We start from the raw sequence: 17,030 nt of genomic DNA on the forward strand, positions 1-17,030 counted from the left end.
CCTAGATACAAACGTGTAATCAGTTTGTTCAGAGCATTATTACCAGAGACTGTAAAAATGGAAAACCAATAAAATACCAATTCATTTATGCACCTCTTTGTGTCACATGAAACCCCAGGAAAAAACCTTGGGTTGTTGCAATGTGACAAAATACAAAAGATCACTTGGATTCAATATTTCTACAAAGCCCTGTTGGATCTGTTTGTTTACAGATCTAGCGAAGGCCCTTCAGATTGCTGATTGCTTTTAGGTCACATTGTGTGCCGGTCATGAAAAATCATCTGACTCTCATGCCTTTCTGGATGTTTTCCTTTGGCTCCGACAAACTGAAGTCCAGGCTAAGCAGAAGAGAAAGGGAGCTCTCAGCTGGTTGTGAAAGAGTGCAGCTTGCTTCATATGAGAGTTCAACAGCCCTCCCCACGCCCTAGGAGCTCCAGTAACAGAATAATACACACTATGTAGGTCAGAGACGCTGCAGTGCTCCACTTCCCCAACCCAGTGAAACTGACAGGCTGGAACGCCACTGGCGGTCTACTGGGACGGAAGGATGAGAGGCTTTTTTGTTTTTCACCCTGCTCCTTGTTTCTTCACGCCCCTCCCCCACCATCTATCTTCTTGCTCCGTCTCCCTTTGGTCTCTTTGTGCTCTTTTCATGCCTCATGTGTGATTTTTTTATTTTATTTTTTTTGGATTTGATTCTTGCGTAATGCTGAAACACTTTTGACAAAGGTGTTGGGTTTTCCTTCTCTGGCTTGCCGGCACTGTTTGGACCCACTGACTGTAAATCAGTGTCTTCAAATGGCTGGCCAACGCTGTGGTCATCTCTGTGGCCATGTCAGTCCTATATCTAACTTGTGGTCATTGTGCACACTGTCCTCTCACTGTTGGTGTCTACAATATCTTAGTACATTTTAAGCATGGTACGCGTACTATAGATGCACCAATCAGAATTTTCAATTTTCAATTTGCTTTAGTTTTTTTTCTGCCGATACCAATTTTAGCTTTTTAAAAACTGTAAGAAGATATGTGAATGGTCTTTTATTTACAGCAGGAGTTGAGGTCATTATCTGTGAGGACAGTTCCTGTTGACCTGAGTTTTACTGACATTTTTAACCCTAAAACACCAAAAGTAGTATAATTGATTTTCAAGCCCTCAACTTCTGCGGGCGGGTTTTATTTGAAAATCCAAGATGGCTGCAAGTACCTACAAATTATTTTGATGTCTTTACAGGAAGTAAATTGTGGAGAAAAAACCCTTGTATTTAATAGTCATAAAACAAATAGATTATCATTAAATGTTTTACTGAAAAACAGGTGAAGATGTCTCAGTTGTGATACTTGGGTATGCAGAGTCATATTTAGTGGGTCAGTGCAGGAATTTAGGGGATTTTTTGATTTATACTTTAAATACCCAAATTAAAACTGCTGTACAGTTATAGCTTCTTTACACTTGAATGTACTCCACAACATCTTTCTAGATATTGGCCAATTTGAGTTAGATTATATGTAATTTATTGTGATATTGTTTAAATATTACAACCTTTTTCCAAATCCAACATGTTCCAGGACTGTGTTAAAGCTCAAAGTATGAAATGGGACATTTGCCTTCCTGTTATCTGCTTGAAAGTCTTATTCTCTCACTTTCACAGCAATAATGAACCACAGACAGGTCATAGAAACTATAATTGCCTTTCAAACAGCTTTTTAGATCTCTGTGCTTTCTCTAACTTGGTTTTTAAACATCATGCTGTCTGAGTTGTTACACCAGTGTGATGGTGTTACCCTGGTGCATTCACCGTTATGAAAAGATTGCATGTTTGAGTTTCCAACCAACCCACCCCTGGTCAGGACTGATCAAACTGAAGGTTTGCTGGTTTCTGTCGCCATACATCTCTATGTGCACCTCTAACTTTTACATCTATGCTCTACGACAATCATAGTTTTACCATAACTGTCTTTTTTTTTTTTTTGTGTGTGTGTTCTGTCTTTAATGTTGTTTTTGTCTCCTTCTCCCCTCCCGATGTTTGCCCCTGTTGTTTTCTCCACTCTGCAGGATGCTGTTTTGTAACTTTTTATACAAGGAAAGCTGCACTTGAGGCCCAGAATGCACTGCACAACATAAAGACCTTAAGTGGGGTGAGTAAGCACAGCATGGGATGCTTTTAGCTGCCTAAGCCCCACCCCCTCCCCTCCCACATATCCTCGGTGCAGGCTGTAAGCTGCATGTTGGCCAATAATGAGCTCTGGGTTCACTGAAGGCCTCCCTGACCCTGGAAGAATATCAAGCCCCTCTATCAGAAACACCAGAGGACTGTCCTGAACTTCAACACACTACACCAATGAGTTAAACAGACACATGCAGGGTTGACTTAAAGTGTGTTTAGCCCTGCTGTTGATTATTTATCCAAACATGCTACTTGCAAGATGGTTATGATGTCCCATGTGTGGTTTTATTTCTGAGTGAAATTTATAAAGCAGGGTGAGTTGAAGTCTTAAACGTATAGACCAGTTAGGCTGAGCGGTCCCATATTTCATGTGATTTGTCCAGTGAGATTGCAGCCCACTCAACCGGAATAAGGGCAGCAGCTTGTTAAAGCTACAAATCTGTCACGCCTGAGGGTCGGTCCAAATGACGCCTTCCGATCAATTAAATCTATACCAGACAAGCCCAGGTGTCGATGAAAGCTGTAGCTCAGCCTGCTTCAGTGGGCTCACGGCTATGTATCGAAGTGGGTTGATGCATGAGTCTCGCGGCTGAGCGTGTACTGGTGACTCTCTTCACTGCACGACCATCCATCAGGTCGACATTTCAAATTGTGTGCTTCAAATGCCAATCCCCGGCCCTACTGTTGCTGGCATTTATGCAGGTGTGACTGAGTTAGCTTTGTGCCACGGTGGAAAACTCGTTTCAGTTCTGTTCTCCCTCCCTCCGCGCTGCTCTCTGCTTGGTCATTGACGCTAGCTGGTCCCCACACTGAGCGGGCCATCTGTCGCTTCCCTCTAGTTCTCGTCAAAAACAATCCCACCATATCTCAAGTACAACATGCCCTGGCACCTAAAGCTGTCTCCTTTCATGTTTCATGGTATGTAAATAATCTATAGGCGTGTTGGTTTAATTCATCTTTTAGATGAAAGGTTTCATTTAATGTGAAGTGACAGATCCTGCTGCATTTTTCCTGCCTGCACTTTCCTTTCATGGCAAGACTGAGAATGAGCAACGTGTTCAGAGATGTTCTGGCTAAAATTAGGTTGTTCACAGCCAAGATGTGCCACTCCTCGTCCTATTCGTTTAGGATCAGATGGTTTTAAAAGTATTTTAGGATCTAAACCTTATCGTCCGTATTAAAAGAATACTAAAGTAGCATACTTGTCAACATCTCTGAATTATTCTGAATATGAAGGAAGTGGGCAACAAGAATCAATCCGTTCAATCCCCAGTCTACACTAGTGCCTGGAGTAAAACTGGTTACTGCAGATTTAATATCTACCAGCAGCTTAGACACTTGACCCTGAATGTCAAACTGACATTTTATGCTTTTTAGGTGACAGAACAAAACGAGATGCTGGCTTGAAGTTGTGACGTTCTGAGACTTATGTGATGAGAATGACAACAATGTCTTGCCTGGTTTATGTTGAGGACTGCCTGCATTTTAATCATTTCTTTGTCCTCCCCACAGATGCATCATCCTATCCAGATGAAACCTGCTGATAGTGAGAAAACAAGTGGTAGGTGGATTTATTTGAAATGTGGGGGAAATAAAACCCGAGGGATTTCACAAAAGGGTAAAATTTTCACATAAAAAAAAAAGACAAAGAGGAAAGGGTCTCCTCATGGTTCAATAGGTAGAGCGGGTGCACCATGTTCTTAGGCTGTCAGTCTTCAATGCCAGCTGTCCTGGGTCTGCCAGGAGTGTAATGATGCATTCAGCTCACCGAAATGTGACGTTTTGGCGTTATCAGATTTCAGTTCAGGAGGTATGGTGCAGCTTTAACACAATGAGATGTTAGGCTGCAAGATTCCAATAAGATGCCATTTTAGTGCGATCTGACCAAAAATACATTTTAACTATATCGGAGAGAAGAATATTCCAATATATAAAATAATTAGTTGCATTCATGTTAAGAAGGGTCAATATTAACAGTTTTATGACTGTTGTTTGCTTCATGTTTGTTTTTGTTCTTTTAAATAACTTTCTATGCAGTGGGTTAAAGGTTTGAAGTGTAAATGAGCTATTTATCCTGATTTTGGGAGCCCTGTGTAGAAAAATATGGTTGTACTTTGCCAGAAAATGTCCTGGCACCTTGTGATCCAGTGGTGAACAGCAGGTTATGACTGAATGTTGGTGGCACCTATTACAAAAAGACCATTTATTAACTAGTGCTGTAATTGAATTTGTAACAGGGGCATTGAAAGAGGATAAGTAGAGGTAACTGGCTTAAAACCACAAAGCTGTAAAGTGCAGCAGTTTGCTTATGAAGTTGGCACTTTGAGCGAAACGCAGAGAATGTGTTAGGATGGGCCCCTTTTGCATTGCAAGCACTTTCAGCCATTACCCGGGATTTTAAAAGCTGGAAATGGAAAGCACACAAATTACCTGGAATTCATTTTACCAGGGAAAAAAATACCAGGTATTCAAATCCCAGGACTTTTGGTGGAAAAGAGGCTATTGACTGTGAGGGAGCTTATTGCGGACCGGTGCAACATTGACAGTTCGATTTTACTGCTGTTTTCTATTGTTTAGGAATAACTGTTCTCTCTTCCATCTGCAGCTGTGGAAGACAGAAAACTGTTTGTGGGAATGGTTTCGAAGAAATACGGCGAGAACGAGATCAGAATGATGTTCTCGTCTTTTGGACAGATCGAAGAATGCCGAATTCTCCGCGGACCAGATGGTCAGAGCAGAGGTAAGTGTGCTTTTAGTATCCAGGCACTTAGCTCGGAGCATTACAGCCGCCACCCTCTGAACAGCAAAGAAGATTTTTTTCATGAAGAATTCATGCCGTCTCTTCCGTATTTAATTTAAACCCCTTGATCCACAAATCGGCAGCTTTATACCTTCGGTAGAATCCTTCCTGTCACGGCGAAGGGCTGCTGCACTCGCTGTCCGCCACAATGGCCTGTCTCCTTGGCAACTGCTATCGGCTGGTGTTCATTGGCTCAGCTGGCAGACGCCTCAGCTCAGCTGCCCCTTTACCACCTCCTTAATCATATACTGCAAAGGCTGGAATTACCTCGTATCTTCTGTATAGCTTTCTGATGCATTAAGACTCAGAATGCAGCTATATATATATATATATATATATATAAATAATAAAATTCTCAAGCCTTTATTTAACGTGGTTAGCTATAACCTTCAGCTTGTCTTATTTATTTACTCAATGTAAATGCAGTTCGAAAAGGCCTTTTATTAGCCTCTGATGTTTACAGGCCTGATTTATTTGCAGCAAATCACTGTGTGTATGTGTGCATTTGATGTGTATATAATCACGTCGACAGTCTCCCCTTGACACCACATAGTCGAGCCTCTGGGTGGCAGTTTAATCTGTTGATCATTGTGCTCATGTGACACGTGTTACTGTTCTCCTCGTTGTGTTCTTTCTCCGTGTGCTAACCAGTGAGGGTGGTTCTGTGTGCTTGGGAGTCGCCATTCTCTGTACTGTAATGTCTTTTTTTGGGGTTCATAACGAGTTGTCCAAACCTTTTTTGTCTTGTTTTGTTTCTTCCTGTCCCTCCCTCCCCCCCTTTCCTATTGTTATCCCCCCTACAGGCTGTGCGTTTGTCACATTTGCTACCAGGGCAATGGCACAGAATGCAATCAAAACCATGCATCACTCTCAAACTATGGAGGTACTGTACCCCTTTAGCACCTATTTCTCATTTCCCCTTTTACCCCTCATACATTTTTGCTGCCCCCTTGTGTTGGAAATATGAAGAGCTTGTTCTAGCAGAAGACATTAATTTATTAGGGCATGAGATGGATCCAAAGTGACTGTTGCCTATTACAAAATTAAATAATTGTTTGCTAAATAATTGTATGAAGGTTGAAGCATTGCCAGTTATTGGCGCTTAATAAGAACGGACGTTCTCTTTTATTTAGGGCTGAAATAAATGCACCTCGTCGGTTCTGATATGCATCTTTGGCGCCTATCAGTTTTTTCCGTCACAGTAAAAATAACCCAGTCCATCAAATTTAGGAGGAAATAAAATTAGCCACCCTTTTACACATCTTGAAATGCTGAGGTTGTGCTCTCGTATAGCCAGTGGAGCCTTTGGAAGCAGAGCAACAGTGATTTGACAACTAGGTCAGAGGCTCCCCAGTGAAGTGTTGGACCCAGTCTAATTAGGAGCTCCACCAAACAGAACACTCCTCCTACTAGATTAAATTTAAGCCCCATTGGGGGGCACCATCCCCAAGCCACCTCCTCCCCCCACCCCCCACCCACCCCCCTCCGCCCAGTATCGTTTCCTCCCCAATTTCTTAGCTGCCATGGGAGGTGCTGCTGGTGCAGAAGCCATATTCCCTGTCCAGCCTGGTCCCCGTCTGGCTCTGAACTCTGAAAAATACTTTTGCATCGCATGCCTTGTCCATGCGTCTGTCTCAACAATATGCGACTGTATGTTTGCGAGATTCTGTGTAGTATGATGCATTTTTCCGTTATGTCCGTTGATATCCATGTTTAAGTGTTGTTGTTTTTTTCTTAACGTTGTGTCCATCTGTTGTGTGATATCTGTGGACTGAGTTTAGCTTTGCAGAGTGCTAAAATTATTCACTGTCTGCACCATCGTCCCATTCGCCTTTTTGGAATGTAGCCTGGCTCAGCAATGCATGGCAGATGTCCTCTCTGTTAGCTTTGATATGCATGTGTGCAATGCATATCAAGGCTAATTCCTTTGCCACAATGTGACTGTGCATTGGTAAATAAAAGGGTAATGTCTCTGTGTGCCTTGGAACTAATTGCAACGTCTCCTACCTTTTTACTGCTTCAGGGTTGTTCTTCACCTTTGGTTGTAAAGTTTGCTGACACGCAGAGGGATAAGGAGCAGCGGCGCCTGCAGCAGCAACTCGTGCAGCAAATTCAGCAGCTTAACAATGCCTCCACCTGGGGAAACCTGGCAGGACTGGGGACGCTGACACCGCAGTATCTAGCTGTAAGTGTTGAACAAACTTCACTTTTTGTCACACTAAGACCACAAATGTGAAGTGGTCTTGTTAAAAATCTGAAAGGTGCAGTATACATTTGTATGTCTTCAGAAGTCGCCTAATTAATAGAGTCCATCTGATAGTGATTTAATCTTTTAACAAGTAGTCAGAACTATAGTGGAAGCACCCAAATCTAATCGGGAATATGTGGGAAAAACCTGAAAATTGCTGTTGACAGCAGCTTCTGCTATCATGTAAAAACCGATAGACTGAACATTTCAGTGTTTAGATGTGCAGCCCTGGTAGAGGCCCAAAAGGCGCTCCTGCACAGTATCAGCTGTGGGAATGAATATAAATGTATACCTTTTTTTATTATTAAAACATTTTAAAATATGGTTAAATGTTTCTTCTACTTCACAATTATGCTTTACTTTTCTATTGGTCCATCACATACAATCCCAATAGAATAGATGAGTTTGTTTAAACAGGGGAATGTGTAAGGAATCAAGGAATATTAATACATTTGCAAACCCTTTCAAATTTGATCAAACAAATAGATAAAACTAACTAGAAACGATGCAGAAAGAGGAAAGGGCAAAACTTCGGCATCGTCTAGTTGTGTCTACGTCTAATGCATCCTGAAACTTGAAATATTGTGCAGTGATTAGGCCTCATCTATACACCCATTTTCTTGGCTCAGACTAGAAAACATCTTCACTCCCAGTTTGTGTTCTGGCTAATGAGGAAAGACACGTGACTTGCATGAGTGTTCTGTAACCCTGAGCCAAAGACCATGTGACTAAAACATGAACAGACGAGCTGTTTTGTTTCTGCCAAGAAAACGAGGACAAAAATCTGGCAGGCTGCGACTTCATCAATTTGAAATATACATTTTTATAGGACTGCAAAAAATGCTCAGTAAATACTCTAAAATATGCAGAGTTAATGTTAAAATGTGTTGGGTGTCCATTGGTTTCTATTTCTACAGATGTAAAGTAATTTAGAGGTTAAGTGAGTGTTTTAATGCCTTTTTCTCCTGTTCTCATCAGTTGCTCCAGCAGGCGACATCAACCAGTAATCAAAGCAGTTTCAATGGCATCCAGAGGCTAGGAGGTGAGCTCCAACAATCTGATGTTGAAACACAATGTTTCTTTATTTAGACTTTAAACCCAAAAAGGTCTACTTTCCTTGTCACCAACTCAACAACACTGTTCTTTCCACCTACTTGTTTTAAGTAAATATACATTGCTGCTTTAACGTCTCATACTGGGGCTATTGTAACACTGCAAGGCCTACGTATTGACAGCGCATCTCCATTAGTTGAGCTAATATAGTGCAGCTGTTGGTATTAAAAGAATAATCTGAAGTCTTAATATTAAATCTTAGGTTGTATTTTCCTGCTGGAGGAATAATTTATTGATTCAAAATGTGCAACGTAGTGTGAAGGTATGTGTAACTGCATGCAAACAATGCCTAAGGCCTTTTTGTGCACTTTTTTTATTTTAACATTACAATAATAAAACTGTAGAAGAAAAAGCTGTGGGTTTTCTAGGAGAATACTTGAAATGAGTATTTTATTTGTGGAAAGAAATTGTCACCTTCATTATGATGAAAATAGAGAAGCAGATCTCTGTGTCCTGAGATAAACCAGGATGAAATCTTAGTGAAATCACAATAACAAAAATCCACTTTATTGTAGAGTGGTAGAGGTTTGCTGTACGTGTTGTAAGCCTTTTTTAACTGTAGTCTTTGCCAATTTGATTATAGTCATTATTATTCAAGTCAAAGTCCTTAAATTTAATCGCCTCCATTTTAGGACTAATTCGTCTTAAATATGTCTCTATTTTCCAACACAGGTCTTGCATAATGCATGTGTTTCCTGTAAATCTGTCCATATTGACCTTATTCTGTCTCATTCTATGTGTTGTAGTTTTGGCAACAACAAAAAAATTACGGTGTTGCCCTGCAAAACTGGCTTATTGTTGTCTAAAGGTAACACAAATGGTCGCCTTATCCACCAACTGGATAGTGAATTGTTAACAAGTGTGGGTCACAAGATGAATATGGACTCCAGTAGTTGGCTAAAATCCGCCATCGAGAACTGATGATGTTATAGTTATATGTATATATAATATATATATAGTTATATATGAGTTATTTACAAGAGCCCACTGTGAAACAAAGTAAGCAATATTGCACAATCGCAATATAAATATATGCACATAAAATTCTTGTTTTATTTCCTGTAAAGTTTATATATTTGGGCTGCACGGTGGCGCAGTTGGTAGCACTGTTGCCTTGCAGCAAGAAGGTCCTGGGTTCGATTCCCGGCCTAGAGTCTTTCTGCATGGAGTTTGCATGTTCTCCCCGTGCATGCGTGGGGTCTCACCGGGTACTCCGGCTTCCTCCCACAGTCCAAAGACATGCCTGTTAGGTTAACTGGTCTCTCTAAATTGCCCTTAGGTGAGTGAGTGAGTGCTTGGTTGTTTGTGTGTTGCCCTGTGATGGACTGGCGACCTGTCCAGGACGTACCCCGCCTCTCACCCATAGACTGCTGGAGATATAGGCACCAGCTCCCCCCCCCCCCCCCCGACCCACTATAGAATAAGCGGTAGAAAATGACTGACTGACAGTTTATATATTTTTACTTAATGTGCCGTGTGTCTTTGAAGCCAAAAGTCAAATCCCTTGTTTGTGCACATGATCTTGGCCTTTAGAGACGGTTCTAATGCTACTCATTTAAAAAAAGGTTAAAAAAAAAAAATTTGAAAAGTCTTAAATTTAGCATACTGAAGCTTTCAGAAAGTCCGTAGTACTGACTTATAGGATAATATTTAACATTTATCAAAAGATAAGATGAGAAAAGATGTGCTCCATGCTTTTATTCTGGGCAGGAAGCTGTGCTGCAAGACTTTGAAAAGCAGTACGCCTGCAGGAAGACAAGCGTAAACGTGGCCACCATCGATAATCACCTCTGCTTCTTTGTACTTTCAGCAGGTGTGAATCCTCTTCAGCTGCAAAACTTGGCCACATTGGCTGCGGCCGCAGCTGCAGCCCAAAGCTCTGCCAGCCCGACTTCAAGCAGCGCTCTGTCAACCAACAGCGGAGCCCTGAGCGCTCTCACCAGTCCAGGTGAATAGAACTCAAACATAAGCTGAGATTAGGGCGTAATTTCCATTTAATAAGCTGCAGATACAGTGGTGAAGTAGTTCCAGAATGAGTCGAACCTTTTTTGCAGGATTCAGATCATAGTCATATTGTTTTACTAGGACTACCCACTTATTTGTGTTTTAATTTGTGTGGTAAGATTTACTGAATTTATTATTTCAACAGATGTATTAAACATTTCTGACCATTTCCACAGTCAGTCCTCCAGTGACTCCTCTCCTCCTCATATGTCCCCACCAGCTATTTGCTCCAATGACCCTCATCCACTGCTCGTATTTAATGGGACTCCATCAAAGTTCATAAAAGTCACTGTTTGCCTTTCAACTGTGTAAACATGGCTTACTTTAGATTGCTTCTTGTCATGAAGCAGATATATATATATTTAAAAAAAAATCTAATGGCACTTTCAACTGCAGGGTCCAGTGCTGGTGCTGCCATGAACACCTTGGCCTCTCTGGGCACACTGCAGGGTCTTACTGGCACTTCTATGGGCCTCAACAACCTTAATGCTCTCACAAGCAGTGTCAGTGGTGAGTTTCCTCTTCATTCGATTCGTAAAGTACTTAAAAAAAAGAATCATGAATCCATTTCTAGGCATAACATGCTTTTGTGCAGCTCATCAGTTTGTTTGGCCCTTTCTATAGGTATGGGGACCTTGAATGGAGGCCTGGGAGCCTCCTTGGCCAATGGTTCGGCTGCCAGTTCCATGGATGCGCTGACCCAGGCCTACTCAGGGATGCAGCAGTACACAGCCTCAGCCCTTCCCTCCCTCTACAGCCAGTCTCTGCTGCAGCAGAGCGTAGCTGGCAGTCAGAAGGAAGGTGAATACATCCTCAACGAACACCAGCACTTTCCACACTCATGATGCATGTATAATTCCCTCTAGACTATGATGAACTAGACCTAAATGTTGAGTTCTTCCAAGTTTGTTTGTAACTCGAGATCCTGGTTTCTTACAAAATGGAGTAGGGCCAGAGGGCGCCAACCTGTTCATCTACCACCTGCCGCAAGAGTTCGGGGACCAGGATCTTCTGCAGATGTTCATGCCTTTTGGAAATGTTGTCTCTGCCAAAGTCTTTATTGACAAACAGACCAATCTGAGCAAATGCTTTGGTAAGTTTATAAGCTATAGTGTTTGTTGTATTGTTGCTGAGTAGGTTTGAGATGATGGGCGCATGAGTTTATTATAACCAACAGTGTCTCTACTTTTAATTCTGTGATCGTAAATAATCCCAGTATCTGAATGTTCTAAATGGTTGGTTCCTTGAAGGCCGAAGCAACTTAAACGTGGCTCATTTTCAAATTATGTTCATTTACTGGATCGGAGTTGCTGGGTAAATCCTGTAAAATAATGGATTTTATTTAAAATCATCTGTTTCCTAATGTTGAGGAAATGGATATTGGTACGTTTTTAATTTGTTCACCTGAAGTCAAGCTTGTAGCTCTCGATTTTTAATTTGATAACAAATAATGTTAATGTAAGCTTGTAAACTTGGTTTAGATGTGCTTAGATGAGTTAAACCCTGAGTAAATATGAGGTTGTCTCGATATAACACTGCAAATCAACAACTAGTTGGTAAGACACATCACCACTGGTTTAGGAATTGATAAAGCTTGTGGGATGACGTTGACCTCAACTCTACTGATCCTGAAAAGATGTCTCAGAATAAAGCTGTAAAATGTTGCATCCTTTTGTTTCTATTTTCAGAAAATCTCTTAAATCTTACGTCCAGTGCAGATCTAGTGTGTGTAAACCAGCGCAGTACCCACAGGTCACGTTAGATTTTTCCTCTGTAGGTGAAGATGTGTGACACGTGTCTGTTTTTGTTTTTAGGGTTCGTCAGCTATGACAATCCTGTCTCCGCGCAGGCTGCCATTCAAGCCATGAACGGTTTCCAGATCGGAATGAAGAGGCTGAAGGTTCAGCTGAAGCGCTCCAAGAACGACAGCAAACCCTACTGATCCATGCCTGGGGCCTCCCCCCACCCCCATCCCCAGCTCAATTCTAGCACTGCTAGGGTAAGTTCACCCTCCAGCCAAGGTCACCACAACAGAGACTCAGGGGGGGCGAGGGGACAGGAGCCCAGGCCAGGAGGAAGACTCACCCTTTTCCTTAAACAAAAAAAACAAAAAAAAAGGTTTCTAAGATCTCTCCACGTTTTTGCTGTATTTCATTCCTGCGGTTTTATTATGTATTTTGAGTCTGGAATATTTTAATGTATATGATTATTTATGACTACTGGAGTCGGTGTTTGCTGGAGGTATTTTGTGTCACTGTTTTTAGTGGAGAGCATCAGATGTGTTTCCATGCCACTTCATTGCCTTCAGGTCAAGTGAGCCAGGTTGACTAAGGATCAGTTGTTGTGTTGAAGGGCTGAAGCGAGGCCACACAGACCCTTAGCCAGAGCTTCAACCTGCTTTTGACTTCCCATCTATAGTCTGCCTCATCTGTCTCGTCATCGTGAAAATACCTAGTCTCTTCCGTTTCCCCTCTTCTGTTTTTGTCTCTTCACGTTTCGTTATCTAAGCCATGTTAAGCTAGGCTACCTCTCTTTTTCTCTATATTAACAACCTCCCCCAGTCATTCCATCCATCCTCCAAGTCTCCCACAAGGGACTGGGCTCTAGATGGATCTCTTTCAGTGCCAAGTGTAATAGTATGTGCATGTCAGTCTGCCATTAGTCCTGGTGGTGTCACTTCTGTAAATCTGTGTATTCTTTTGTATGTTGGGAGGGAGGGAGACGTGTTTATCCTGCTGTCCTTACTGTGGTGACTTGCATTATTTTTTGTTGTTTATTGTGCCTCATGGCTAAAAAAATGATTTCTTGTGCTGTGCCCCTAACTTTCTCTTCTCTCCTCTTTTGTCCTGTCTCTCCTCTCTCTCTCTCTCTCTCTCTCTCTTCGTGTTTTTGTTCCTTTTTTAGAACAAATCTCCATGCCTGTTTGCTCATCATTAGCCTAGCATGTCTTCATGATGTTGAAAGCCAAGCCAAACCCCCTCTCCCTGGCCTCATCATCCCACCATTGTCTGTGATGTCTCTCTAAGCTCGCCTGACCAATACCCGGCCACCCACTGACCCTGACCTTAGCTCAACCTGATTTTTCTGCATGTATGATCTTTTTTGTTTTGTTTTTTGCTTTTTCTATATGAAAATGTGACGGGCAGGAGAGGTCAAGCATATTAATGTGAAAACTTAGCTGCAATGATTTCATTGAAGAGATGTTTTTTTTTTTTCTGTTAATATTTTTAAAAACCTGTGGGATTTCTAATTTTTACCTTAGCTATGTTTTATGTTTTTCTTTTTACCTCTCTTAGTAAAAGTTCACTTGAAAGTTAAATACAGGGATTGGCACACATCTGTGCTATTTGGTGCCATTAGCAATATTTTGGCTTCTTTAACAAAAAAATATCCTGCAGACCACTTTTCCAACACTTTTCAGTCTGACCAGTAAAAAAAAAACGCTCTCTGCGATCCGTTTCGATCTCTACATTATGTTGGCAGTGTGACGATTTACATCAAATCTATTTAAAATATATTTTCTTTTTCATTTACAAAAACTGAGTGTAATTACCTTTTTATTAAAATATCAATGGCACAATAAAAGGTACATTTGCTCTGCTGAGAGAAATGACTACCTACATGAGTCAACTTTTTTAGAACTGATTCACAAATAGACAATCTGTGGTTTAAATGCACACTTAGATTACCTATATTTTATACCATTGAATCTATAGAGGTTTAACTAACAGAACCCAGGCACAACTTTGGGTTTTTTGTAGATTTCTGTTGTATTGTCATCTATGTTGGTGGGGCGCGAGGGCGGGGGGGTGTTTTCAGTTTTAGTCTTTTTTTCTTAAAACAAAAAGAGGACTAAAATCGAGTTTGGTGACCATTTGAAGGTCATTTGTAGTCAATTTTAGAAAAATTCTGGTTTAATTAAAAATATGGCATCTGGTTTAAACAGTTTTAAGGGTCATAGTTTGAGGCTAATTTTTTTTTTCTGTTATATAAAGTGTTTAACTTCAATGGTACGTCTTGTTGACTCTGTGAATTATTTTTTTTCATTACTAACTTAATCGATGGATGTTTCACTTTGGTTTAGTTTGGATTGCCTCATGTTGAAAAATGATTTACCATGTCTGTTAATCATACATAGACAATGTTTGATTTCAGATCTTTTTATTTCTTGTTTTTGGTTGTTGAAGTGCCCATGTGTCAATCTCTTGTTTTTGAATACACAACTTTTTTTGGGGTTTATTTGCTGTAATATCTAGTTTTTCTTTACACACACACACATACACACACACACTCTCCTAATGTGGTTGCAACAGTGGGAGCCCCTGAAGAGGAGATCACTTGGACAAAAACACAACCTGTGGGTCTCTGCACATTTTAGACACACGTTTGCTTTTTATCTAACCTGTTTGCTGTTTATGTTGTTTTTCTCTCTCACACGGCACATTTGAAAAGCTCCACCACTATAGTGTTGGGATATAAATACATTCCATTATTCTGCACCAAGTTTACACTTTTATCAGGGTGAAACCTTTTCTCGTGCTAGACATTGTCGAAACAACCTTGCTAAAGTAACCACTTCACCTTTCACCCCTTAAAAAACAAACAAACAAAAAAAAAAAGGGTTCCTAAACAAACTGCTTACCTGGTGGCGCTAAAGAGTTGTCAACTCAGGGGTTTTTATGTGTTTAAAACTTCGACACGCAGGATTACGACACAGCATGCACACTTTTCTCACCATTTCAAACTTTTTTTAAGTTGAGATTTTGTTCTTTTATTATAACCCAAAAATAGATATATATATATAGATGGATAAATAAATTTAAAAAAAACCAAATTTGCAACAGTGCTTGAGAAGAGTGTTCTAGTTTTGTAAGGAAATGTTGAGCACAATTGTGGGAGCTAAACACTTTGACAGAATGTGGTGAATGTGTGTGTGATTTTGATCCAAAATTTACAAGGTACCACTGATTTCTGTTTTAAAATGGGCATGTGCTTTTTACAGTGTTTTTCTATCCAAATGCAATACAATATTCAAAGTGCCATATATAAATATATGTCTAGAAACTGCCTACACATTGTTATTAGGCCTTGATTTAAAGGTTGCTGCAGTTTGCCTTTTTTTTTTTTTTTTCTGGTCTGTTATGCCAGTGTCATAAAGCTCTTTGTTACCTGCTAATGTCTCTTTTTCCTGCCCCCTCCCTTTCTCCTTGCTGTGTGCTGAGTTATTGGTAAATGTGTTTCGTGCTGTACTCGATTTGAAAGGTTGGTTTTAAAAACAAAAAAGTAATTGTAGATAAACAATAAACTTCCCTATACATTTGAAGGTTAAACGTCTCTTAGTGAGTATTGCAACACTTTGCTAAAGCAACTGTATTGTGATAATCTGTCTGTTCGTTTTTGGGATTTTTATTTTTTGGAGTGGAAAAGCGAGCTAAAGCGCATATCAGCTGGGGTGACATGTTAAAAGTCAAATTGCAAGTGTTTTGGTAAATAATTTAGTATTTAAGGAAAATAAACACAAAAAGCACAATGTATAGTCAGAGCTCTCCCAACAGGAACTGGACTCACTTCAGGGGCTTCCATCACAAATCTCCCATCAGCTCTAACAATCACTGACTTCTTGTTTCTCATTTTGAAGTGCTTTTCCTTTTCAAGTGTGGTAGCTTTGCATCTCTGTAGATGTCTTGATCTGGGGGTTAGAAAAACAACTTATTTTCCTGTCTGCTGAACATTAGGACTTTATTCACGTTCCACCTATAATTTAATAGATGTCTCGTCTCGAGGAAAGCCAAAGTGAGTGCATCTTGATGTGATCTGTATTATACACAGTTTATTTCTGTTCAAACTTTTGGGAAAGGGGTGGGATTTGAAAACATAGACGTACACAGGCTGTCCAATTTCTACAACTGGTGGTTCATATGTATTTTGTACCAGTGAAGCTTTTTTATATTGGAAATTAAAGGAAAAGAAAAAAAAAACATCTGTATTGAAAAGAAAAACACAAATGTCTGGCCTCTCAATGTGGCCCTGCCTTGACCAGGTCCTGAATTTGGCCTTTAGGCGATGTCTAGCTTTTTGTTTTTGTCCTGTTTTTGCCTCTAAAAAGATGCCTGATTTTGATTTCTACTCTGATCTCTACGCGGTCCTCACTTCGTTAATCAATTTCGGGGAGGGTTGGGATCCTCTAAATCGTGGTAAGTTTAATACTAGTAATTGTGCTTTGCACATAATTTAGTGGTCAGGAATTTTGACAACTTGTGTGGATAATTGTCTTAGTTAAAAGTATGTTTAGTTTAAAGCTTTGCTTTTTACTTGTGTATTTGTTTTCTTTCCCACCATAGCGGAGTGTGTAGCTGAAAGACTGTTAGGTTTCTTTTTTTTTTTTTTTTTTGATCAGTGTTTGTTTGTGTGGTGTGTTTCTTTGCCTCTGTCTCGAAATTAAACCATTTCCCCTAGTATGGACTGTGTGTCTTTGTTCGTTTTGTGCTTGTCCAGTGTTGTACGAACATTTAATGGACCGCCCTTCCCTCTCCCAGTGTGTCATGTCTCTCTCGTGCTTCTCTTTCCTGTAGCATTTTTAATGTGAATTAAGCTACTGCAGAAGATCTGCAGTCAACGGTTGTCTCAAACCTCTGTGGGGCTAACTAAATGTTGATGTACATCCTGGTTAAAAATACTAAATAATAAACAAAAAATGTAA

General features: G+C 40.4%; 1 protein-coding gene across 8 annotated transcripts in view; it reads left to right on the forward strand.

The window, feature by feature from the left end:
• Nucleotides 1-16,788, forward strand: part of LOC124881321 (CUGBP Elav-like family member 2) — a 32,324-nt gene extending 15,536 nt beyond the window's left edge. For 4 of the 8 annotated variants that reach the window (XM_047386890.1, XM_047386910.1, XM_047386915.1 and 1 more), the window contains 12 exons: nucleotides 2,054-2,136; nucleotides 3,678-3,726; nucleotides 4,771-4,905; nucleotides 5,769-5,848; nucleotides 6,989-7,150; nucleotides 8,192-8,255; nucleotides 10,137-10,274; nucleotides 10,727-10,840; nucleotides 10,955-11,131; nucleotides 11,277-11,423; nucleotides 12,145-12,329; nucleotides 13,235-16,788. In XM_047386890.1, coding sequence (XP_047242846.1) covers nucleotides 2,054-2,136; nucleotides 3,678-3,726; nucleotides 4,771-4,905; nucleotides 5,769-5,848; nucleotides 6,989-7,150; nucleotides 8,192-8,255; nucleotides 10,137-10,274; nucleotides 10,727-10,840; nucleotides 10,955-11,131; nucleotides 11,277-11,423; nucleotides 12,145-12,272 — 1,277 coding nt within the window. In that variant the 3' untranslated portion in view covers nucleotides 12,273-12,329; nucleotides 13,235-16,788. The remainder of the gene's footprint in view (nucleotides 1-2,053; nucleotides 2,137-3,677; nucleotides 3,727-4,770; nucleotides 4,906-5,768; nucleotides 5,849-6,988; nucleotides 7,151-8,191; nucleotides 8,256-10,136; nucleotides 10,275-10,726; nucleotides 10,841-10,954; nucleotides 11,132-11,276; nucleotides 11,424-12,144; nucleotides 12,330-13,234) is intronic. The other 4 variants (XM_047386902.1, XM_047386923.1, XM_047386903.1 and 1 more) reach the window with 3 other exon arrangements.
• Nucleotides 16,789-17,030: the final 242 nt, after the last annotated feature.

This window comes from Girardinichthys multiradiatus, chromosome 2 (assembly GCF_021462225.1).
Source record: "Girardinichthys multiradiatus isolate DD_20200921_A chromosome 2, DD_fGirMul_XY1, whole genome shotgun sequence".
Lineage (NCBI taxonomy): Eukaryota > Metazoa > Chordata > Actinopteri > Cyprinodontiformes > Goodeidae > Girardinichthys > Girardinichthys multiradiatus.